This window comes from Eulemur rufifrons, chromosome 30 (genome assembly GCF_041146395.1).
Source record: "Eulemur rufifrons isolate Redbay chromosome 30, OSU_ERuf_1, whole genome shotgun sequence".
Taxonomy (NCBI): Eukaryota; Metazoa; Chordata; class Mammalia; order Primates; family Lemuridae; genus Eulemur; species Eulemur rufifrons.
This window is the reverse complement of record NC_091012.1, coordinates 95,038,930-95,065,420: the sequence shown is the minus strand read 5'-3', so window position 1 is coordinate 95,065,420 and position 26,491 is coordinate 95,038,930. Positions and strand designations below refer to the sequence as shown.

Below are 26,491 nucleotides of genomic sequence, written 5' to 3'. Positions count from 1 at the left end.
TAGAGGAAGGCAAGGTAGGGAGCAACTAATTTTGCTGGTGGTGGTTAGAGAAAGCTTTCCAAAGACAGTGAACATCATTTTTTTTCTCTATCCTTTAAGATCTAGTTGAAATCCTACTCTTCTAGGAAGTTTTCTAATTACTACCACTTCCTCATTCCCTGCCCTGGAAGAAACACGTCTTTTTTTTTTTTTCCAATTTCTTGATGGCACTTCATACCTTTTTCAAATCTCTTGTCACTTTCTGTAGAATGACATAGTTCCTTGCGTGCGTGCCTGTCCCCTCCTCCCCTCTAGCCTGAGAATACCTCAGTGTGATGTTGTGACTGAGGCTCAGACAGGCTATGCATGATTGTTCAAGGTCATATAGTTATGGAGCTGGGGCTATAACCCAGGGGCTATAACCTGGGATCTAAGATGCTGGGATTCTGACTCAGGGTTCTTTCCACTTCAAGTGCTGAGTGAATAAATGAATGTGTCTACAGTGCAGGATCCCAGCACTGCCTGCTTGCTCTACTTAACTCTTCCTTTTTCTTGCATCTCCCACCACAAGCACAGTTATGGCAGAGAGCATTCAAAATGGGAGAGCTCTGTGTCTTTTTGTTGCTCTGAGAAGCATCTTGGACAACAGACTTAAAAGAAAAGACCTCTGTTATTGCAAACTTGGCCTTTCAGCATGGTTTGTGTTTGTGCGGTAAAGAACTCCAACGAGCCCAATGCCCAACTTGTAGATCCTTCTGGCTCCTAATGCTCTCTTTCATGGACCTGCTGTGGGGCTCAAAAGGGACCCCATTAATTAATACTTTAGGTGAAGATATTGTCTTCAGAAGACCCTTGTTACAAAGCCTGTAGAGTACCTTAACTGATAGGGAAGAAAAAAGGAGTAGGTAGCTGAACTTACTCAATCTCTATGGTGTGAATAGGGAGGAGGGAAGTCACTTCCTAGCAAAGTACCCACAGGACCACCCTGCTTTCGTTCTAGGTTTTAGTTAGAAACCAAAAAGAAACAGGAACTGAATCTTTCTAAAAGCCAGATCTGGGGAAACTGGTCTTGAGGCCTAAGCCAATAAATTATTCCGGTAGGAGGAAGTTTTCTACAGAGTAGTGCTAGTACAAACGACTGCCTATGCCAGGCCTCAGGCCTTGCAACCACAGGGAAGCCCACAGTCCATAAGGAAAGATAAGATGGAGGTAGTCATAAAGGAATCAGGGAATATTTGAATTGTAGAGGTCATCAAGACCACCTAGTCCAACCTCTGTTACTCAAATGGGGAACCAAGGATCAGGGAAGGAACAGAGCTGGGACTAGGGCCCAGGGCTCCTGGCTCCCAGGAGGTGATCTTTTCTCTTGAACCTGAATTTAAAAGACTATATGTAGCTTAGATAGATTATTCACCAGGGTTTGAGTCTGCCCAGGGCCCTCCTGCCAGTGTAGGCTGAGGACTGGGACTTGGCATTGTAATCATTGAAGGCTATCCCAAGTATACCCTGAAAGCATCACAAGAATTATCTCTTCCATCCTCCATTTCATCAGAATTCATGATCGAGGGCATTGCATGATGGGAATCTATCGTATTCCTGGCTGTGAATGGGGACTTCACAGGGATAAACATGAGGCACTAGAAAACCACTCACTTTCCTCTCCTACCTTTTATGTCTCTCATTCAACCTGAAGGCCACAGTTGAACTTAGAGGTCTGGCACTATCTTTTTTTTTTCTCATGGTCAAATACTTTCCCCTCCTTTCCTTGTAGCCAATGAGGGAAGTTAGAAAAAGCCTAACATTTGAAGTCAGACCTGAGTGAAAATTCTGCCTTCTCCATTATTTCCTAGTTTTTTTTTTTTCCTTAGGCAAGTCACTTTATTTCTATGTGCCTTCATTTCCTCACCTATACATAAGGATAATGATAATACTATACCAGAGGGTTGTTGAATAATGAGATAATACATGTAAAGCACATAATAAATACTCTAATAAGTGCTAGTTCCATTCTTTCTTTCCTTCTGAAGCCCCCTGGATGCCAGAATGTAACCTATGGTTATAGATGTACCCGAGGGCCAGCTTCATAGGCATGTGACCTGTGTAGTTTCACAGGGCCCCATGCTCAGAAGGATCCCACACTTGGTTTAATGTTCTGCTGTCACTACCTTGAAATTCTTAATTTTTTAATAAGGGACCCATCATTTTCATTTTGCAAATTATGTACCTGGTTCTGTATGCCAGAAGAGAAGTTGGAGGTAAAATGAGTATTCCAGGACCAGAAGGCATTCTGACAGAGTGAGAGAACACATGATCTGGAGTCCATAGAAATGAGTTCAAATTCCAGGTTTGCCACTAACTTGATTTGTGATATCAGGCATTTCCTTTTATCCCTCAGAGGCTCTGTTTCTCAATTTTGACAAACGATATTTTCTTTTTTTTTTTTTTTTTGAGACAGAGTCTCACTTTGTTGCCCAGGCTAGAGTGAGTGCCGTGGCGTCAGCCTAGCTCACAGCAACCTCAGACTCCTGGGCTCAAGCGATCCTCCTGCCTCAGCCTCCCGAGTAGCTGGGACTACAGGCATGCGCCACTATGCCCGGCTAATTTTTCTATATATATATTTTTAGTTGTCCATATAATTTCTTTCTATTTTTAGTAGAGACGGGGTCTCGCTCTTGGTCAGGCTGGTCTCGAACTCCTGACCTTGAGCGATCCTCCCGCCTCGGCCTCCCAGAGTGCTAGGATTACAGGCGTGAGCCACCGCGCCCGGCCGACAAACGATATTTTCATTAGATGATGCCTCAGCTCTGACATTCCAGTTTTCCCTCAGTTACTCTGGGGAAACCTCCCTGGCCCAGAGGTAGAGCCTAGGAAAGCCAAGGGCCTTTTTCTCCCACTCTCTGTAGTATGGGGAACCAGTGTCTGTTGGAGATCAGCTGGGAATGGGTGGGGGCATGGCAGTGGGGACTATTGCTGCAGTAGCAGACCCTTTCACAACAGCACTGTTTGTCATGTTGCACCCAGATTTCCGTTGGCTAACCTCAGCCTTATCTTCCTCATTTCTGTTTCCTCTTGAGGATAGCAAGAGCCCTTCAAAACACACGACCTTCTTGCTCACAGCATAAAGCTGAGTTCCCTCTGGCCTCTGCAGGTTGTCTCAGCACCAGGAACCTGTGTCTCTTCCGAGACCAAGGCATCACTCCAATGACAGGTATAGTATCCATTTGCCCTCTCTTCTTGGATTCCTAAGCTGTGGCAGTGTCCATGGCAGTTAAGGGTGGCTTGAATTGGCCCACCCCATTCTCCTCAAACCTTCCTCAGAGATCTGCATCAAGAGTGGGACAGAAGAAAGTTCCCACTGGCCTTCTATCTTGGAGCTTCTAGTGGTGGGGAGAAGGGGGAAGAATATTTCCTACCCAATCAGGATGTTTAGGAGACAGTCACAGGGAAGTGAAGTTTTTGGTGGACCTAGGAGTCGGGAAATCTGAGTAGCAGGGCTGATCTTGTCATTTACTCAATGTGTATCTTTGGGCAACTCCTTTCTCCAATCTAGAACTCATTTTTTTTTGGCCACTTTTCCAAAAAGAGGAAAAGAAGAATTAGACTGATGCTGTCCAGAGACTTAGTTTTTATGTCTCTTATCTTGATGGTTGTCAGCCTTCTGTTAAGAAAGGAGATGAGAGTGTTGCTTGCATATACATCTCTGGGTGGAGCTGAACATACCCAAGAGGAGAGCTGGTGGTGATCCATGTAGCACTCTGTGAGAGGTATGACTCAAAGATGAAAGTCTCTTTCTTCTCTAGTCTCATCTTTAACTCCTAGAATTTCATAATTGAAAGGACTCTTAGAGACCAGGTCCATATGAGAGAGACTGAGATCCAGAGAGAGGAATAAAGGTACTTGCCCAAGGTCACACAAAGAATCTGTGACAAAGCTGGGTCTGGATTCCTGAGCCAATCCTCTTTTGCTGTACCCTAGGAGGACTGAGACACTAAGCAGCAGGACATTCCCTGTTAACTGACCCAAGTGGGCCTCATACTGGGAGCAGTCTAGATTTTTTTAAGGCATGGTCCTGAGGACTTCTTCTTTTCCTCTATTTCTCTTTCAGATACTTGGTTCACTATGGGTGTTCAGAGATTCCCAGATACTTACTTATACCTCCTTCTCCAGGCTTATCCCCTCTAATTCTCTCCATCAAAACTGACCCATACTTTGCTTTAATAATAGTGGCTTTGTGGTGCTCTCCAATGGAGGATTTAGCATTTCAGATAGGTACAAATGATATTTCAGGTAGTATTACAAACAAAAGGAAGAGTTTTGAGAATCCCTTAATATTACCCCACATAAGTAGCCGTCTCTTCTATTAGTCTGGCCAACCTTTCTCAGCTGAACCTGATTTTCTTACATACATTCCATTGGAGAGAACAGCAAGAGTGTCAATGAAACGAGACTAGTTTCAGCTCCTCCCATCGATACTGGGGCAACATCATCAATAAGTATCCTCAACTTCCAGTGTACTAATAATCTTTATCCCCTTTCATACCTCTCTTCCAGACTTTCTGGGGTGGATGGAGTCAGAAAGGGCAACCAGGAGGCTATGAACACCTCCAGGATATCCAGGTGTTCTTACTGGAGTTGGTAGCCAATTGAAGTGACCATACAAGAAAGGCACCAGTCTATTTCTCTTTTCCTGCCACCCTCAACTCAATTTCTGTTAATCAGCTTACTTGGCTAGCCTCCACCCAGCTTCAGGGGCTGAGCCGAGGTCCACTCAGAGCTCCTATGTGGGAGGCTCTGGGAAGCTCACCAAATACTTTTCAGCAACCCTTCCAGGTAAGTTTTCTTGTCCCCATTTCTAGAGAGGATAACTGAAACCCAAAGAAAGACTTGCCCAAGCCATGATTGGCTAGTTGATGGCTACGACAGCATTAGAACCCAATTAGAACCCAAGTTTGCCTGATTCTTTCCACTATACCATATCTGGTGACCATGACTGCTGCTTTTGCTGCTGGGAGGCTTAGGCTGGATTGGGTAGGTAGAAAGGGAAGTGAGGGAGTGGAAGAGCCTTAGCTTTGTGGTTATTACCAGATCTCAAATTCGAGGGGCATGTCATCCCTTTACATTCAACTAAAAGAGTTGAGGGGAAAAAACGACTGTTTTCTTGCTGAAAAAGAAGGCTGAATCCATCTGCCTTGCCTTGGCTGGGACAGGGCTTTCTGGTCTCATGGGACAGTTTTTCATTCCTGGTAACTTTGGGATGTTTGCCACTTTTCGTGCCAGTATTTAATATAGACCAGCTACTTTCTCACAGATCAACTGCCACAGCTGGGATGGGCAAGAATTTGACACAAGCAACTAGCATTTTTAGCAATAGGATCTGAGTGTTGCCAAGGGAATTCTCCCAGAAGTTTCAAGGCTGACCCTGCTCTTGGCAACTTCCTTGTTGCCCTGGTGGCTGTGGGTTCAAGGATCTCAATGTCACACTGCAAAGTCCACTGCCTGATTTTTGCCCTCCTTCTTGACATGTCTCCCCTTTTCCAGCAGGATATACAGAGAAGGAAGGTAAAAAGACCAATGAGGAAAGCTGGAGGGCACAATGGGTAGTATAAGGCATATCTCTGAACTGTGAACAACTTATTGTATGACCTTTAGCAAGTCTCTTCCCCAGTATGAGCCTTTATTTTCTTATTTATAACCTAAGTGGGTAAGACTAGTTGATCTCTAAGGACACTTTTGTAGCTGCCATTCTTGAGTCCTTAGGGAACAAGAGGATCATGTTAGGTAAGGCTGGGACTACAAGACATCACTGTTGCACCTATTCTGATTCTGTTAAATCAGTTGCCAATAGCTCTTGCATTGCTTCTCATAGTATAGCCACCCTCTTTTTGAGTATTTGTTATGTATCAAATACTAAACTGAGGGCTTTACATGCAATATCTCATGTTATTATCACAGTAATCTTATGAGGTAGGTACCATACTTACACACATTTTGTGGATGTGGAAAACCTTGGAACTCAGAGAGATGAAATGATTCATTCAAGTTCATCAAGCTAGTTAATGGCAGAGCTAGGATTCAAGCCCATGTTTAACTTCATAGCCTATGTGCATAACCACAACACCGTGAGAACACAGCTTGGGAGAGTTGGGAAGAAGAGGCAGCAAGGACACTGACTCTGGGGTCTAGTCCTTTCCTCAAGTCAGGCAGGCAGGATGATGACAATTTGTCCCCTCTCTGCTGCATAGAGGAAACCACTGAAGCTTGGGATCCCTAGAAATGCCATAGCTACAGGGCCTAGGCCTGAGGAGCTTCCAGCTGAGCTCTAGGTCCTCACCTGAGTCTCAGCCAGGCCTTCCCTACTTACCTTTAGGATGCCTCTTCTGGTTAGGAAACATTTGCTTATTTTGCTCACTTCCCTATTCTGGTGCTTCGGTTGGTCCCTTCAGCCTCAGCAGGTTCCCTGGGGCTCAGGGTGTGATTTTATCACTCCTTTCTTTCTCTTTTCCTCCAGGGTCACATCTCCAGGAAGATATCATCTCTCCACAGAAGTCCCTGGCCCAACCTCCTGCAGTGCCACGCTCCGTGTATTTGACAAGCTGAGTTGGACACTCCGTGTGGTAGAGTGTCAGTTTGTCAAATACCCCAAGTGCGGCACATGCCTAGCAGCTCCAGGCCAGGGCAGATGGGATACAACAAATAGACTGCCGGCTGGATACAAGAATGCTTACCAAACACCAAGCTTTCACAAATTATCTTCCACAACTTTGAGGGAACTGAGGCATTAAATCCAAGGGTGCCAGGGCAAAAGTGAGAGCTACAGCCTTGGCTATGTCTACATACATTGTTTGAGTGCTGAGGGAGGCACAATAGTCTTGAAAAGGTGTAAGGTATAAGAGGCCCAGTGGTAGAAGTGCTCTTTGATTTATTATTCTTTTCTTCCTTCACATTCTCCTTCCAGAACCTCCCAGCTAGGACACCAGAATTCTCACACAAGCATTATAGCTGGCTTATGTGAGAAAGCAGGGCTTAGCAACCCACTTTCCTGTTACTTAGTCTCAGCTCCTAAACACAGCTTGGCCTTGCCTACTTCCATCGTTTTCCTCATGCCTTTTCTTCTTCTAGGAACACCTTCTCCATTTCTTTCTGCTTATCCAATTCTTCCCCACATTTCTTGGTGTAGCCAAAGTTCAGACTCTCCAGGAACTTTGAAAGTCAACCTATGCTTTTTCCTTCTCCATTCGCAAAGCACTGCTTGCCCAGGTCCTTTTATATTGTCCCTTTATATCTTACTGCCCCGTAGCACCTCTTGAATTGTTAACAAACTGTCGCAGGAGATATTCTTGAATTCCCCAGTAGATTGTGAGCTTCTAGAAGACAAAATTATGTTTGATCACTGTTTCCTCCAACCCCCCACAATCCAGTACTTTGGTAACAGAAAATACTCAATAAATGTTTACTGATTGATTGACTTTACACTAGTGCATTAACTTTGGGCCTTTGGGCCAAATGCCATGTCAGATTTTGTTTAAAAACTCAAACTGTGGATAGCACAATGCTATAGGGCATACAAGGTAGTAGCCAACATGGAAGGTGTTTTTCTTCCTGAGAAATAGGGCCAAAGGTTGGAGGAGGAGGGCAAAAAAGTACTCGGAGAGGGAAAATAAGTTTTGAAATTACTTGGTCACACAAAGTTATACAGGTGATTTATTGCAGAATTTTTCAGACCCTTTAATATTCTAGTGTTACATTGGGAACCCCAAAGAGAGACCCAAAGAGAGACCTTTGCCATACCTATCTGATCATGGATATTTTTTTTATGTGCTAGCTCCTAGGTCATTGTTTCATGGAACAAAATTTGGGAAAGTGCCCTAGGGAAACTTCACACCTTTCCTCTTTTCTGGAGATATTCCCTTCTTTTCACTCCTCTGCTTTTCCCTGAGCATCCACCTGCCTAAGACAGGTCTCCGGTTATCACCCCATTTTTGTTTAGCTTATCCAAAAGCTTTGGGCTACCTCTATTCCTAGGAATCCCTTACTGGCTTATATTGTATGGAAAAAATTATCGGTTTGGGGGCAAGGGTGACCTCCAGAAGTTTCCTGTTGTAATAAATATATGATTCTAGGCGTTCACGGACTTTTTGGTCTCTGTTCTACCACTGACTTTTTCATTGTCCCTCTCTGGGCTTCATTTTCTTATTTGTAATATGGGAGTGTTCGGACCAATAATCTCTAAGCTCTTTAAGATGAAAGACTCTGAGATATCCCTGGGGGTCCACAGCTCCTATGGAGTGAGGTCCCTGAACTTGTAGCTCCTTTTACCAGTGGAAATGCAGCTGTGATTTCCTCCCCAACCCCAGAAATTCGTTTTTGTAAGGGTAGTAGAAAAAGGTAATGGGTGTCTTCAAAGGCTGTGGGGTATGGACACAGAGCAGTTTCATGAAGGAAGCTGAGGTTTCCATTGAGTAGTGGCCCTGTTTCAAGGACTTGTAAGTGTGATGGGGAAGAAGTCACTCCTTTTACCATGGGAAGCTAGCATCTGGGGATGAGCAAAATGCTGAGGTTTTTACCATGGACTTGGCAGGTTGGGTGGTGGTGAAGCAGAGGACTCCTTGTTCACTTTTGTGTGCTATTTTGACTTCTGTAATCATTACAAAAGGGGAGCAGCTCCTGGTGAAACCTGAGCTGACCCTGGGCTGCGCTGGAACCAGAAGTGGCAACATGGCAGCTTCCATGAACAGTGTGGAAGTTGATTTGACATAAATTACATGGGAGAAAGGAAGTAGGGTAGACCTGACCCAGAACAGGTCCTTACAGGGGAACCTGCTTTAAAGGTTCATGAATGTGCAGACACACACACACACACACACACACACACACTCACACACATACTTCTAGGCCCATTCCTACTTGAGGAGAAAGACTTCCTTGCTCTTACTCCTACCCCACATTGTAAGAAGGGGAAAGAAACTAAAGATGACCTATGAAGAATGCAAATACTCCAAGATTTGAAGATTCAAAGAGGTGGAAATCCTTGGGGGTAGTGAATCTATAATTTGGAAAGAAGGAAGAAAAGCCCTTCATCTCTGCATCCATAGTCCCTTTAGACAGAAGAACTCCTTCTGTTTCTGGCTTCTCATTGACCTGGGAATAGTCATCCAGATGAAACTGACAGGATGATGGGGAGGGGAATGGAAACCAGGGTAGTTCTATTTAACCAAATATTCATTGTACTCCAGCTGGGCATACCTGTGGAGTGAAATTGGGGTGCCATGGGTGGGAAGGGGAAAAACCAAAAAAGCAAAGGTACCATCCATACTCCCAGGGGCCACAATCATCTCAACTACTCTCGCTTTAATTACTTTTGGTAGGTGCTACCATACCTTGAGAGAAGACCCACACGACTGAGATTGCTATCATGATTAATTATTTATTGAGCACCAAAAGAATACCAGAGCACTAGGCTTACAGTTCAAGAGCAAAACTGAGCCCTGTCCTGTGACATGACAATCTCAATTAAAAACTGTCTGTCCCTGGAGAAAGGGAAGTGATCCTTGATGCAGCTGGTCCCCTGAGCTGGCAGAGTTGAGCCTCCCTCTAGTCTTCTGATGGCAAGAAGCCAAAGTTGAGTGGTGCCTGGAGTCACGAAGATGAATTCTTAGTGCTATGGGCACTTCCCCTCTGGTGTTTGGAGAGGAGCAGCAGAAGCCCCACACAAGGATACTAGAAGAAATCAGGGCCAAATCCAGCAGCCGGCTTGCTTGTGATGCATATGGCAAATTCTTAGGCAAAGCCAGTCACTCTCAGGGGTCCCAATGTTGCCATGGTAGACACTTTGGGCTATCCAGGAAGAAAGATAGCAGGAAAGGAGGCCATGCAGAAGGCAGGGACTGAAAAGGCAATTATGTCAGCAGACCCTGGCCTGGCGGGGCGTTTTTAGCAGACACTCTTGCCCTCAGTGGCCAGAAGCTCATGATCCGGGGGAACTGTGTGCAGGAGGCAGGCGTAGTCACCGTTGATCTGGGCGATGATCTGGTACTCTTGGCCCAGGTAGGGCTCATCAGAGTAGTCGTTGTCTAAAGCCTGGGAAGCTGGCTCATCCCTGGAGCAGCCACTTGCGAAGATGACCACCCTCATGGTTTCTCCAGAGTCGCTGGCCTCCCTGCTATTCACCCTGTGGCCCAAGAGCCCACCACCCATGAGAAGGGGCTTGGGGCTAGGACCTTGATTTTCCACCCTTCTGCCTCAATTCTTGCCAACTGACCCTCAGGCTCCTGCTACCCAGAACAGAGGGCTGGTGGACCTAAATTATCTTGTGTGTTTGATGGGCCAGGACAAAACTTCTGAAGGTGCCCCAGAGAGAGAAGAAAACTGTTTCCTGATCCTGAAGGCCTCTGGCCTTAGGATTGGTTCTTGCCACACCCCCTTCCTCCATGTTTCCTGGCAGTAGCCAACAGAATTGAGGGTAGGAAAAGGGTCAGATGATGGAAGAGGAGAGGCTATCTTACCTGGCCACTTCATAGACATGCTCTAGAAAAGAAGGAGGAATCAGGTCAGAAGTTTCTATGGGGAGTGGACAAGGGCCAAGCACGGACCCTGGGTACCAGTCAAAAGATGAGGCAAGGGGAGAGTGAAAGGGATTTCAATGTATCTCAGCTTTTCAACATCTGGGAGGTACTGGGGAGAAAGTTGAAATACAGAGATGCAGATTTATCAGGAGAAGGAAAGGGAAGCACACTTGGTCACTGCCCTCTTTGGCATCTCTGACTCAAGATATTGAGCTGTAGCAGATGCTGGGCATGAATGGGGGGAAGACACTGAAACTGGACCTGCTCTCCACCCAGGAATCTCACCAAAGATTACCAGAGAGTCCTTGTGGGAAACCTGACTGCTAGGCCAGAGACCAGGAAGAAGAGGTTGGATTAGTCTGATGCCAGGAACCATGGCCCAAATCACTCCCTAAATGCAGTCACCCCCACCCTATACCCAGGAAAGTCCCTGGAATAGGCCACCATTGCCCCCTAGTGTCTGCGGAGGAGAAGTGTCCTATATTCCATACAGGCTCAAAGGCTTAGCTTGGTACAAAGGTGACTGTCTCTTGATACTGCCCTCTAAGTGCTTATACTCTTTCAGTGGTGCAATTGGAAATGCATGCATTAAACTACAACAAAGTAAACAGGGCAAGCCACAGACTTTCTGCCTTGTGGTAGAGCCCTGCATTTCCATGTCTTATCTTCACTATTGGCCTGGGAGTTCCTGTACTGCAGGGACTATGCCTTTTTCATCTTTATATGCCCAGTGCCTGGCACACAATAGGTGCTCAGTAATTATGTTAAATTGAATTGATAACCCTGATGCTGTCTTGCTTATAGAGAAATAGAACATAGGAATTCTGGGAAGGCAATCCAGGAAAGGAAAAAGCATGAAGGTGCAATGTGTAAGGCCTATTTGCTTGTTTGACTCCAGTGACTGAAAATGAGAATAGGTATAAGGGAGTTGTGGGAGTTGAAGGTAGGCTAACGCCACATCACAGAGGGTCTTAAATGGAATGCTACATTTTGACCTCTATCCCCTAGGCCATGAGGAGCCATGGCAAGTTACTGAGAGAGAAACAATTTAAGTTGGTTACAGTTTATGCCCAGCTTCATCAAGACTATATGATAAATGGTTTCCTTTTAGTGCTCCTGAGGTTTGTGGCCATTTCAAGTATCTCTGCTCCCAAGGTTAGCCTCATGGGTCATAGCCATGCTAACCGGCCAAGGCCAGAGCTTACACTTGAGACCCTGGAGAAAGAAATACCCAAGGCTCCCTTCTCATGGTGGAAACCAGGCTATTTGAAAGTAGGAGATACTACAGGGAATGAGACAAACTAAATGCTAGGCAAAATGACTAGTGCAGTGGGCACTAAAGAGTAGTTACGTTTTTCTTTTTCTTTCTTTTTCTTTTTAGAAATAGCATCCCAATTTTCTTTTTTCTCCTCTGTTGGCTCATAGTTGTCAGATGGTTCTGACAACTGTGCCTTCACCATGCTACTTCCCTGCTTAAAAAATTTTGGTGACTTTTAGTGCCCTTGTAAGGCCTAGTGAAGAAAGTCTAAATTCTTTAACCTGGCATTCAAGGCCTTCTAATATCAGGAATAAACTTTCCCTGTGTATTTCCCCATTGCTCATCTACATAAATTTTCTTTATTGATGACCCCATTCTCAGTTGTCTTTTAGGCCTTTTACATCTTTGCTCATGTAGTTTCCCCTTCCTGGAATACTGTTCCCTTACAAATTGTTTTCATCTTCCAAGGCCTGGTCTAAGCTTCACATCAAGGATGAGCACAGTGGCTGATGCCTACAATCCTAGCATTTTGGGAGGCTGAGACAAGAGGATCGCTTGAGGCCAGGAGTTTGAGACTGGCCTGGATAATATAGCAAGACCTCATCTCTACAAAAAATAATAATAAAAAAAATTAGCCAGGTGTGGTGGCCTGTGCCTATAATCCCAGCTACTTGGGAAGCTGAGGCAGGAAAATCACTTGAGCCCAGGAGTTGGATGCTGCAGTGAGCTATGACCGTGCCACTGGATTCCAGCCTGGGCAACAGAGTGACACCCTGTCTCAAAAAAAAAAAATAAAATATTTCACCTCCTTCTGAAAGCCATTGCTAATTACTTCAGCCCTAACTGACTCTCTTCTCCTCTGGATCCATTTAGCATTGATTGTCTTCTCCAGGTTTGGAGTCCACAGCCTTTATTGCTATGTATTGTTATTGATCAACTCCATGCTTCTACCTTGAATCTCCTAAATAAATTGTAAGCAACTTGAGGGCATGGATTGTGACTTCCTCTTCACTTGCATCCTTGTGAGGTAACTCATTACAAGGATGGCTGTACTTGGCTGGGTACCAAAAATTTGTGCATTTACTTTCACATGTCTTATGTCATTGTTTGCTTGAACATCTGTCTTCCTGCACCCCTACTCTCACTCCCAAACAAGGCTGGAAACTCCTTGGAGTGCCTAACACAGTCCCTGATATGGACAGTAGGATCAAATATACTTCCAGAAAAAATGAATGAGCAAAAGTCACCCAGCCATATTCATCACTCACCCTGTTGGGATGTCTTCCGGCAGAACATGATATAAGCCATGGTGAAAACCACCATGCAGCACAAAGAGATGATGAGGATGATAGCAAAGATAGGTAGGCCGTTTCCTGGAAGGCAAAACAAAAGTAAGTGGTATCTGATTGAAAATAAGGCCAGGAACAGAAACTCCAAGATCAGCCCAGACCAGCACAGGCTTCTTTCTTTTTCATTTTTCATTCTCTCCTAACCTTCTTAGCTAGCCAGAGAGACAAAAAAGAAGAAAAAAAACCCTCCAGGTCCAATGAGAAAGACTTGAGAAGGACTAAAGATGCCATGTGTAAACAGGTTCTTCCAGACTCATTGACTGATGGCTGATTGACCTGGGCATTTGAGCTAGTTCTCCATGCTTTCTTTGGGACCAAGACAGGAGGTTTTCAGCTTCCCTTAGAAAGAAGAAAGTAGTATTCTGACTTCCCAGATTCACAAAAATGCTATCTTCTTGAGATTCTGGTCAGTTACTTCTAGTCACAATGGTTCTTCCCCTCACATCCTCTGGCCAAGTCCTCAGCCTCCTCCTTTCTCAAAACATATTTCACTGAGCCACCTGGGGTACATATTCACATTATGCCTAAAAGCTGAAGGAATCCACTGGACTGGGCTTACAGTCCTTGATCTGTTATTTACTTTGTGTATGACTGTGGTAGGCAGAATAATAATCCTTCAAAGATGTTCACACCTAAATACCTGGAAACTGTGAATATGTCAGTTTACATAGTAAAAAGGAATTAAGGTTGCAGGTAGAATTAATAATTAGCTGGTGTTGAGATGGGAAAATTATCCTGAATTATCTGGGTGGGCTCAATATAATCATAAGGATCCTTTTAAAGTGGAAGGGAAAGACAGAAGTGGAGGTCAGAGTCAGAGGGAGATTTGAGAATGCTACATTGTTAGTTTTGAAAATGGAGGAAGAAAGCCACGTGAGTAGCTTCTATAAGCTGTAAAGGACAAGGAAATGGATTCTTCCCCAAAGCCTCCAGAAGGAATGCCACCCTGCTGACACCTTGATTTTGGCTCAGTGATAACTATGTCAGACTTCTTATCTCTACGATGTATAAGGGAATACATTTATGCTGTTTTAAGCTACTAGGTTTGGGTTATATTTTTACAGCAGCCATAGAAAAAATGAATACCATGACTTTCGTCAAATTTTTGACTGTCACTAGGCATTAGTTTACCTGTAAGCTCAATGAAAAAGTTTGATGATGTCTAATGTAGTTTTAGCTATAATATTCTGAATCTAGGGGACTAGGTCAGGCGATAAGGAGGGACAGGGAAAGAAATTTCAGTGCCTTTAGGATTTGCTGCTACAATTGGCTTTGTTTTTACTTGACTCCAAGATGTTCTTTCATGGGAATCTGGTATCTGTGGTTCTGAGAGCTTCTTGTTGGAACGGAGAGAACTCAAGCTATTAAATAAGCTGGTGCAGATCAAAGAAAGATTCCTCCTTAAAGGTGGTCAAATATTGGAAAACTGGATAGAGAAAATAGGGCATAAGCTCAATATCTGAGAACTTAGACTCTTTCCACGGTTATCTTCTCATCTTCCCAAACTAACTTTCCAAGAGTCATCTTCTAACTTCCCTTCTCCCAATGAATGTTGCTCTGGGGGAGGCACAGAACTATGGAAGCCTTCAAGCCAAAGGTGCAAATGCAAAGGTGGCACACAAAACATGTTTGAGCTATGTCCAGAGATAGCCAAGAAGCTCTGCAACCTGGAAGGGAGAGGTACAAAGGGCATTCACAAGTCTATCCTCAGTGATACACAGCCAGAGAATGAGACCAGGAGTGATAGTCATCAAACTATTTAAGACCAACCAATCACAACAAATGCCTGCTGTAAACCTGGAGTCTCAAAGGTCGCCTGACATACCAGGCATTAACACTTCTGTTGCAGGACCATAGAGTGATATGGAGAGTTCCGGGGATGGGCCATGGCAGCCCAGGTGATAATGGGGAGCTCAGGGATTAAGGGAAACAGCTAATTATCAACTGGTATGAAAGTATTTTATTATTTTAACAATCAATGCAGTCATGTCAGTGCATACTAGCTGATTATTAGCTCCAGGTTAAGCACAAAAGATTACTTTGGAGGTCAGATCTCTGAGAACCTGACTTGGGGATCTTTGAGACTTAAAAGGAATCAGAAATCAGCTGTAAGCTTCTTGGAGAGCCTTGGTGAAGAGCTCAGCCAATAACATAATTCTTACCTAGCCCAGTGCCCATCTCTCTAGGAGAGCTGTCTGAGGTCATGATGATCCTATCCTTGTTCTTGTTCAGAATGTTTTGGAAGTGTATTACTATGGCACAGAGAACAAGCCAAGAACACATTTAATACTCCCCTTAATCCTGCTCTGATTTTGCTCATCCCTGGATCTGTACCTCTGCTTCCCCATCCCACCTACCCCACCCATCTTCAGTGCCCTTGATCGTTGCCTGGCACATAGCAGGTAATGGTTTGCAGAGTTGAATGCCATAGAACAGTGTATATAGTGGGAAGCTTAGGTCATAAATCTTGGATCCAAGAAAGAAAGATAAAAGTCTTGACATTGTTCTTACCTGGCTCATTACTGGTCTCCCCAAGGTAGCCATCTATGTCAGTCGTCTGGTTCCAGGATGGGTTCACTGTAGATGTTGCTATAGCAACAGGGAATTAGGGTCAGAGGACTCTCTTCCAACCTGGGGCTATAAGGTAGGGGATGGCTGCAAAAGTTGGGACCCTTCTCTGGGCATCTGTGCTGAGCTTTCCAGAATGTCTGGCCATGTCACCACCACAAGTACTATGAGGTAAGGTATCTCAGTTTCTTACAGTTAGGGATGGGCAATGGGAAGAAGGCCCATAAAGGAAAGATAATATACCCCAAATCATATAGTAAGTCAGAGTAAGAGGAGAACAGAATTCAGTGCCCTCTTGTCTTGCTTTTCCAATGTGAGTATCCTAACTCTCTCTTTCCTTTTGCCTCAAAACTTGTCACAAATAAGAGTAGATGTTTATGATCCCACTTCTTTACTACCCTTAACTTCTTGCACCTTTCTTTTATTTCCATTCCTTTACTTCTATATTCTCTCTGAGGAACCCAGTGACTTCTCATTCCCCATGCAATGACATTGGTGCTCCTCCCTTGGTTTTCATGACACTATTTCAGATCTCTTCTACTTATTCAAATCCTATTAAAACTCACCTTCCAAGAGGGATTGCGTGGTTGTAAATGCCTCAGTCTTGGTCTTGATTGGCGTTGAGGAATCTGCAAGGAAAAGGGAGCCCAGTCAAGGGCTCTGGTACCCTTGGATGAATAATTGAATATCCTAGGAAAATTGAGAAGTAAGTATAGGCCAGTCAGGTCCACACATGGACTTGTCTCAACACTTCCCTCATGATGCTGGTGAGTCCTGTGTTGCTTGGTTATCCTTCACACATGAATCTAGGACAGGATTTTTAACCCGGGGTTCAAAGACCCCAAAGTAATCTGTAGCTAGAGTTCAGAGGGTCTGTCAACTGGGATGGGAAAATATATTTTATATTTGCTAATATTAACTGGAATTTAGTGATTCATTCCTTGAAAGGGACTTGGGAAATATCATAAAAAAGGTGGCAGTGGGTGACATCAGTGAAAATGGTAAAGTAATGACCTCTAAGAATTCTCCCTTTAATAAAATTGATGAAATAACTGGAAATATTTGACATAATCAACACATTTTCAGAAGTTTGTAAATTAGCCAAAGGTTTGCAGCAACTCAGGGAGGATTTATGGAAGAAAAATATCCCAATTTTGGTAAGAACAGCAAGCTTGGTATTGTTTTAAATTACCCTAGTCCCCTCATCCCTTCCCAGCTCAGAGGTAGTCATGAAAATAAAACCCCATTCCAAGTGCTAGAGTGAGAAGAATAGATTTAATTTCCAAACAATTGTTATTATTTGACCTGTCTGGTGGTTACCTGAAAGACCTGACTCAAAATATTTCTTTTATTGGTCTTCCAGTGCTAAAAGAAGCCTCTCCCCAGGGATGGGGAAGCATTTGTTACATAGCTGCCTGGGGCAATGGATAACAGTTGGGGAAAACAAGAGTCTAACCAGAATAACTTAAAAGGAAAAGCTGAAGAATGAGATGTCCATAGGGACTTTGAAAAGCTCTGACACATTTCTGGGAATCTAGAAGGCCACACACATCCATAGGTCTGTGTGCCTGCTGAGCAAAGACATGAGAAGGCCATAAGCTCCTCCCTCTGGATAGCCTTGAGTCTTTCAATAAGCAGGAAGTAAAGGCTATGGCACAGTTGTAAACTGCCTGGTCGAGTGTTGAAGACATGACTCAACTGGCAACATATCTCTTTGGTAAAGACTAGGAGATTTATTGGTTCTAGGCACTTAAGGAAATCTCTATCCAATCATTAGCTGACCATGACACTAACCAAGTAAAGACTTCAGTGGCCATCCATGACAAAGAATACAGAAGACTAAACAGAAATAGTTCAGAAAAGTCACTAAACAACAACAACAGCAACAACAAAACAACTATTACAACAAGCAGCCAACAATACGCTCTGAGGAGAAAGAGAATCAGAGTTTCCACACTATATTATTTTAAAAGTTCAGTTTTCAGCAACAAAAAAATAAGACATGCAAAGAAACTGAACACGTATCCCATAAACAGTTAAAAAAATTCAATCAGCAGAAGCTGTCCCTGAGGGAGCACAATATTGGATTTACTAGACAAGGCAATTTAAATATGTTTAAAAAACTAAATAAAATCATGTCTAAATAGCTAAAATAAAGAATGAGAATGACTCAAACCAAATAGAGAATATCAGTAAAGAGACTGGTATTATAAAAAGAAACAATACATAAATACTGAGGTTGAAATTTACAACAACTGAAAGGAAAATTTCATTCAACAAAGCAGAGAAAAATCCACTAGATACGATTTGAGCAGGCAGAATAAAGAATCAATAAACTTGAAGATATGACTGTTGAAATTATCCAGTTAGAGGAACAGAAATAAAAGCAAATGAATAAAAAAAATGAATAGCACCTCAGAAACCTGTGGGACACCATCAAGTGTACCAACATAAGCATAATGGGAGTCTTAGAAAAAGAGAAAGAAAGGGGCAGACAGAATATTTGAATATATAATATAAAAAAATCCCAATTTGATGAAAAACAATAATCTGCAAATCCAAAAAGGTCAACAAACTTCATGTAGGATAAGCTCAAAAATATCCACACCTAGACATATCATAATCAAAAGCCAAAGCCAAATATAAAGAAAATATTGAAAGCAGCAAGAGAGAAGCAACTCCTCAGGTACAGGGGATTCTCAGTAAGATTAATGGCTAGTTTCTCATCAGAAATAATGGAGGCCAGAAGACAGTGGGATGATATATTCAAAGTACTTAAACAAAAAACTTATCAATCAAAAATTTTATATTCAGCAAAACTACTCTTCAAAAATAAGGGAGGGGCCGGGCGTGGTGGCTCACGCCTGTAATCCTAGCACTCTGGGAGGCCGAGGTGGGTGGATCGTTTGAGCTCAGGAGTTCGAGACCAGCCTGAGCAAGAGCGAGACCCCATCTCTACTAAAAATAGAAAGAAATTATATGGAAAGCTAAAAATATATATAGAAAAAATTAGCCGGGCATGGTGGTGCATGCCTGTAGTCCCAGCTACTCGGGAGGCTGAGACAGGAGGATCACTTGAGCTCAGGAGTTTGAGGTTGCTGTGAGCTAGGCTGACGCCATGGCACTCACTCTAGCCTGGGCAACAGAGTGAGACTCTGTCTCAAAAAAAAAAAAAAAAGGGAGAAATTAAGACATTCCAAGATACAGAATAACTGAGAGAGATTACTGCTAGCATAGCTGACCTATAAGAAATATTAAAGGGCATTCTTCAGGCTGAAATAAAAGGACAGTGGATAGAAACAACATGAACAAGTAAAAAGCCACTAGGAAATGTAATTACATAAGTAAACATGGAGTGTAAAGGTATTTTTTGTTTGTCACTCCTTTCTTTCTTTTCTGATTTACAAGACACTGCATAAAGCAATAATTATAAGTTCATGTTGATATGATTACAAATATATAAAGATACAATTTGCTACAATAACAGCATTAAAGGAGGGGGAATGAAGCTACATAAAATCAATTTTTTTGAACCATTGAAATTAAGTTTCTATAAATCCAAATTAGATTGTAAATTAAGAATCAAAGATGGCTGGGCACAGTGGATTATACCTGTAATCCTAGCACTTTGGGAAGCCGAAGTGGGAGGATTGCTTGAGGTCCAGAGTTTGAGACCAGCCTGAGCAAAAGTGAGACCCATGTCTACTAAAAATAGAAAAATTTAGCCAGGTGTGGTGGCTCACACCTGTAGTCCCCACTACTTGGGAGGCTGAGGCAGGAAGATTCCTTGAGAAGGCATTTGAGGCTGCAGTGAGCTATGAGATGATACCACTGCACTCTAGCCAGGGCAACAAAGTGAGACTCTGTCTCAAAAACAACAAAACAAACAAATAAACAAACAAAGAATAAATGGTAAGCCCCAGGGCAACCATGAAAAAAGACAAAAAAAAACCTCAAAATATATAGTAAAAGAAATAACAAAGGAATTACATAGTACACTAGAGATTATCTATTTCATACCAAAGTCATAAGTAATGGAGGAAAAAAGAAATAAAAAAGACATAATATATAGAGAAAACAAATGGGATATGTCAGACATATATGCTATCTTCTCAGTAATTCCATTAAATGTAAATGGATTGAACTCTCAAAGTTAAAGGCAGAGATTGACAGAATGTATTAACAAAACAATCCAATTATATGCTAAGCAGACTTAGGGTTGAAAGACACAAATGGTTTGAAAGTAAAAGGATAGAAAACAATATACCATGCAAACAGTAACCAAAATGGAGCTGGAGTGTCTACAGTAATATCCAAGAAAACAGACTTCAAGACAAAAATTGTTATAAGAGACAAAGAAGGACATATTGTAATTATAAAAGTATTAGTCTATAAATAAGACACTTCAATTATGCTCCTAACAACAAAGCCCCAAAATACATGAAGCAAAAACTGATAGAATTAAAGGAAGAGATAGACAATTCAACAATAATAGTTTGAGTCTTCAATATCTCATTTTCAATTATGGATAGAACAATTAGAAGATCAGCAAGGAAGTTGAAGACTTGACCAACACTATTAACCAACTAGACCTAACAAACATATACAGAACACTCCACACAAAAATAGCAGACTACACGTTATTTTCAAGTGTACATGGAACATTATCCAGCATAGGCCATATGTTGGAGCATACAACATATCTCAGTAAATTTTAAAGAAGTAAAATAATATGAAGTATGTTCTCTAACCACAATTAAATGAAATTACAAATAAATAACAGAAACTAATTTTTGAAGAAGAAATAGAAAACCTGAAAAGACAGACCTTTAACAAGTGAAAATATTATATACTAATCAAACAACTATCCACAAAGAAAAGGTCATGCTCAGGTGGCTTCACTAGTGAATTCTACCAAATATTTAAAGAAAAATTAATGCTGAATCTTCATTAATTATTTAAAAAAATGGTGAGATAATACTTTCTAACTCAGTATGTAAGACCAGTATTATTCTGATATAAAAGCAGACAAGACATCAAAAGAAAAAAAAAACCTAAAAAACAACATCCTTATTAATATATATGCAAAAGTTCTTAAAAATACTAGAATAACAAATCCAGCAGTATATTGAAAGGATTATATACCATGACCAAGTGAGATTTTTCTGAAAATTGCAAAGTTGGTTAACATACAAAAATGAGTCCATGTAATATACTTTTATTAACAGAAAAAAGGAGGAAGAAGAGCACAATCATCTTAACAAAGAAAAAACATTTGACCCAATCCAATACCCTTATATAATAAAAACATTGAACAAACTAGGAATAGAGGGAACATTCTAAACCTAATAAGGGGCATCTACAAAAAAACCCATAGCTAACATCAAACTTAATGATGAAAGACTGAATGTTTTCTGTGTAAGATCAGGAACAAGACAAGGATGTCCATTCTTGCTATGTCTCTTCATCATTGTACAGCAGGTACTAGCCAGAGAAATTATTCAATGAAAAGAAATAAAAGTTATGCAGACTGGGAAGGAAGAAATAAAACTATATTTATTTTTATATGACATGATCATGTATAGAAAATCCTTTAAAATCCACAAAACAATGACTAGAGCTAATAAGTGAGTTTAGCAAGGTTGCAGGATAAAAGATCAGTATAAAAAATCAGTTGTATTTCTATAAATTAGCAACGAACAATTCAAAAATGATATTAAGAAAAAGTTCTATTACTCTAGCATCAAAAGTAATACAATTCTTAGAAACAAATTTAACCAATTGGGAATCCAGAAATAAACCTATGTATCATTCATCATTGATTTTCAACAAGCCTGCCAAGACCATTCAATGGGAAAGGATAGTCTCTTCAGCTAATTGCATTGGGACAAATGGATAACCACAAGGAAAATAATGAAATTCAGCCCCTACTTAACACCATACACCAAAATTAGCTCAAAATAAATCAAGCATAAACATAAAAGCTAAAACTGTGAAACTCTTAAAAGAAAACAAGGGTGACTCTTCATAAACTTGAATTTGGCAATAGATTCTTAAATATGACACCAAAACCACAACTATCAAAAGAAAAAATAGATAAGTTGGACTTCATCAAAATTAAAAGCTTTTGTGCCTCAAAGGACACTGTAACGAAACTCAAAAGACAAAATATAGAATGTGAGAAAGTACTTGCAAACAATATATCTGGTAAAGATCTAGTATTCTAAATATATAAAGAACTCTTATAACTCAACAAAAAAAGAGCAAACAACCCAATTTAAAAATGGCTATAGTATTTTAATAGGCAGTTCTCCAAAGAAGGCATACAAATGGCCAAGAAGCACATGAAAATATGATTAATATCATTAATTATTAGGGATGTGCAAATCACAACCACAATGAGATTCCTTTCCATATCCACTAGGATCTCTATTGTTTAAAAAATAAAACAGAAAATATCAAGTGTTGGAGAGGATGTAGAGAAATTGAAATCCTTGTATATTGCTGGTGGGAAGGTAAAATTGTGCAGTCACTTTAGGAAAGAGTTTGGCACTTCCTCAAAAAGGTAAACATAGAGATACTATATGATCTAGCCATTCTACTCTTAGTCATGTGCCTAAGGGAATTGAAAAAATGAAGTATTGATACATGCTACAGCATAAATTAATTTTGAAAACATTATACTATGTGAAAGAAAATAGGCACAAAAGGTCACATATTGTATGATTCAACTTATATTAAAATATAAAAAATAGGTAAATCCTTAGAGATGGAAACCAGATTACTGTTTTCTAGGGGTTAAGGAATGGAAAAATGGAAGTGATCACTTTCTGGGTATGGGGTTTCCTTTTGGGGTGATTGAAACGTTCTGGAATTAGATAATGGTATGGTTCCAAAATCATATAAACCACTGAATTACATACTTTAAAATGTTAAATTTTTCAGTATGTGAAGTATATCTCAATGCAAAAAGATGTCAGTGAAAGATCAATAGAATTTCTTTAGGCTGAGAAAGAGGAAGAACATTGTAGGCAGAGGGAATAGCATGCTATGTTTCAGATGTGAGGAGTTACTTTGGAAGATAAGGCTGGATAGGCAGGCTGGGGACAGACTAAAAGAGTTTGGGGTTTGTTCTTTGAGTTGAAGGAATTAAGGGTAGTAACAGAAGCTTTTGGAAAAAGGAAGTAAATATTGCTCAGTCTAAGCTTTAGGAAAGTAATTCTGACAACAGTGTGGTAGGATTTTTTAAGGTGAGGGAGTAGCATATTTTGTCCATTCATTTACAAATACATTATTTGATTAGTGTCTCCTATGCACCAAGTAGTTTGCTGGACTCTAGAGAACAGCCATGAAGTATACAGGCAGAATTCTGCTTCTTGGATTTTATAATATAGTGATATAAAATAGATACTCAATAAATGTTGAATAAGTTAATGGTTTGGTAACATGTATGGACATAGGAAAACCATTTACAAGACTACTGAAATTGTTCAGAAAGAAGATAATGAGACCATGAGGGTATGGGAAGAGAAAGGAGAAGCTTAATAAGATATCTCATTTAGTAGTTAAATTTATAACACTTGATAATCTTGATGATTATCTGACTGTGAGAAGTAAAGGAGAAGGAGGAGTCAAAGATACTGCGTTGTTTCCTAACAGGTTTGAGGAATAGGTTTGGTGAGTAAAAGGTAAGCATACTTTTGGACAAGGTGAGATTAAAATGAAGCTATCCAGAATGTAAGCAGAAAATGGGATCTAGCACTCAGGAGAGAAATTACAGACAAAATTATGGTTTGAGAGTCATCAGCCTAGAGGGGATATTTGAAGCCACAGAAGTAAATAAAATCTTCTGATGATATAGAGAAACATGAGGAAAGGAATATAAACTAAGTCCTTGAGAACATTTACAATTAAGGGGTGAATGAAAGAAGAGCCAGCACAAAAAGGTCTGAGAAAGATCAGTTAGAGGTCTTAGGAGAACCAAGAGAAAGTGGTGTCATTGATAGCAGTGGTTGAAAGAATTTTGAGGAGGATGAAATGGTCAACATGTAGCAGCATGTCAACTGCTACAGAAGATGTTCAGGAGAATGTGTGTGAATGATGAGGTCGTGGGCTTTGGTGATTTGGAGGTCAATGATGGCCCCAGTTTACAAAGTTATGTTGTGGAGAATTAGGAGGTACAGGTGATGGAAACTACCTCTTGAGAAGGTTAGTAGCAACCATAGGAGAGATGGGGTGGCAGATGAAGAGAAAGATTTTTTTTTAAATAACACACACATATATATAGCTTGCATACATACATATATACATATATATATATTATACATGCATATATATTGGGCTTAGGTAGAAAAGAAAGGGTGCGGCAGGGCATTGCAGTACCTGAGGTTAAGAGTTCAGGAGGAGGGGTTTGCTGTAGAGAGCACCAAAGTACACCTTACTCTGAGCCAAGAGGAAATGGGTAGGGAAATGTGAAGGCAGAGAGGAGGATAGTTGATAGAATTCACATCTGAAGAGAGTCTGGATCTTCTCAGAGAAAGAGGTGATTTCATCATCTAAGAGCACGGCTGGGAGCCTGAAATAAGGTGGAAATGTTCTGAACAGATGCTATAAGGAATAAGACAAAGATGAGCAATAGATTGACAAACAGCATGGGGGCAGGGAGTGGATGTTACATAGCATTAAACTAAAGTGGGGCCAATGCATACCTGTATTTTGTTTTGTTTTGTTTGTCAGCAGAGCTCAGCAGTTTAAGAGCAAAGCAAAGGCATGGCCCATAGAGCCATTCCAGAACTGAAGAACAGTACAGAAGGTGAGGTGCAAGGGTGAAGGGTTGAGAGCTTTGTAGGACAGGGATGAAACAAGGTTCCAGGCTCATGGGACCAAGTCAGGGTGTACAAAAAGAGTGTATCTTGGCTCAGAGAGCAGGGATGCATGGAAGGCTGAAACTTCTCTTAGCCTTAGTTTCCTTATCTGTCAATAGAGGGTAATGGCGAGCACTGCCTAATAGCATTGTGATAAACATTGACTGTGACAATAAATAGATGGGCTGGTTGGCTGTGATCAAGTTTCTGCCCAGATGATCTGGAAAGTAACTCATGGGAAGGGAAAAATGTTCTATTTATTTTTTTGCATAAAGTATACATTCTTGGGCTTTCTGGTCATGCCCTGCTCTCTCTGCTTGACCAGACTGTCAGCTCTCAGAGAAGTGGGACACTTCATATAACTCTCTTAGGGTGGACCACCTTTTTTCCCCCTGAAACTAGCAAACCAAGATCTACAGCACACACATCTTCACTACAACTCAACATTGAGAAACAAATCCCTACAGGGAAACACAGGAGTATCAAACCAACATCAGTCTCCTAACCCAAATGGTGATAGTCAGTTTGCTCACTTTCCTTATACAGAACTATCCTCAGAGGACAGTAATTTTCAGGTGGTTCTGTGGGTAATTTCCTAAAAGCAGTTAGTTCGCAACATGTTTGGCAATGGCAGCTTTGTTGGGGTCCGTATCTTCCTTTCCAAAGAGCTCTCTTGAAAAGCAAGAAGACTCATCTGGATGTATCGCTGCTGAGCTCTTCATTTAAACCCCAGCCTGCAGTTTTATATGCATAGTTTGTAGTGCTCCCAGGATAGTACCTTGATTAACCCCAGAGCCCATCTTGATGGAGACTCAACCAGACCTGGCACTTGGCTTTAGAATGGGCTGGGGCAGTTAAAAGAAAATATGTAGGGATATGGGCTTTATTTCGTAAAGCAAAAGCAACCATGATCAAACAGGCAAAAACAATTACTAAAACAAACAAAAAGCAGAAACAAAACAAACAAACAAACAAACAAAAAAAAAAACAGCTTCCAAAGGATTCCCAGGATCTGATATAGATTCAACCATGAGAAACAATCAGACATAGTGGAAAGAGCATGAAATTTGAGTGAAAATCCAGATTTGTATTTCCTTGCTGTGAGCCCTTGCATGGACAAGTAGATTCCCCTTTCTGACTCTCAGTTTCCTCTTCTGTAAAATAAGAGTAATGATAGCTATCTCATGGGACAGTTGTGGGGATTCAATGAGAAAAATGTGTGTCAGTTTCTTCTATTTGTATCTGGCAAATATGAGGTACCTAGTAAACGTCACTTTTCCTTTTACCATCTTTATTTACTTAACCTACAACATGACAGGCAATCTCTAGCCCTATTGTTTCCAGCCCCCAATTTTTTTCTTTGTGATTGTACAACCATTTACTACGTGGGGCCCTACTCCCCCGACCCTTCTCTGGCATAAGGGCATATTTTGAGGTATCTCTGGTTCAAGATGGTCTGTTAGATGTTCACCAGGAGAAAGGGCTGCTCACCTTTGACCACAAACTTCACAGTGTCGCTGCGCTGCTCAGAGCCAACCCGGCCCTTGGCAGTACAGAAATAGGAGCCCGAGTCGGCCACCACTGCAGGCTTGAAGAGTAAAGTACTTAAGGCTGCTACTTTGATGGGTTCCTGGTCATTAGTCTGTTCCTTGTACCAAACATAACTGATGGGAGGAGAACCTTGAGCCTGGCATTGAAGGCTAATCCTCATTCCCTGAGGCACCGTGAAGCCATAATTGCTGCCAGTTGTCACTGTGGGCTTGGAGACAGAAACTGCAAAGGAAAGACAAGAGAGGAGACTCTGGGAAGTCATAATAATATGGGGACACAAGGCCGAGTCATTCCTCCTGGGTGTAAGGGCATGCATATATCTGCAACTGGAACTATAGGGGGCTCCTGACTTGGGAAGAA

At 41.6% G+C, this 26,491-nt stretch overlaps 1 protein-coding gene across 7 annotated transcripts in view; it reads right to left on the bottom strand.

Moving 5' to 3' along the window:
- The window catches only part of VSIG4 (V-set and immunoglobulin domain containing 4), a 55,432-nt gene that overhangs the window by 21,875 nt on the left and 7,066 nt on the right, over window positions 1–26,491 (bottom strand). Inside the window, exons 3-8 of one of the 7 annotated variants that reach the window (XM_069462820.1) lie at window positions 26,072–26,353; window positions 16,283–16,345; window positions 15,660–15,737; window positions 13,068–13,172; window positions 10,482–10,503; window positions 9,384–10,147 (exon numbers count right to left, since the gene is read on the bottom strand). In XM_069462820.1, the coding sequence (XP_069318921.1) occupies window positions 9,910–10,147; window positions 10,482–10,503; window positions 13,068–13,172; window positions 15,660–15,737; window positions 16,283–16,345; window positions 26,072–26,353 (788 nt within the window). In that variant the 3' untranslated portion in view covers window positions 9,384–9,909. Of the gene's footprint in view, window positions 1–7,072; window positions 7,344–9,383; window positions 12,573–13,067; window positions 13,173–15,659; window positions 15,738–16,282; window positions 16,346–26,071; window positions 26,354–26,491 lie in introns of those variants that run through there. The other 6 variants (XM_069462823.1, XM_069462824.1, XM_069462826.1 and 3 more) reach the window with 6 other exon arrangements.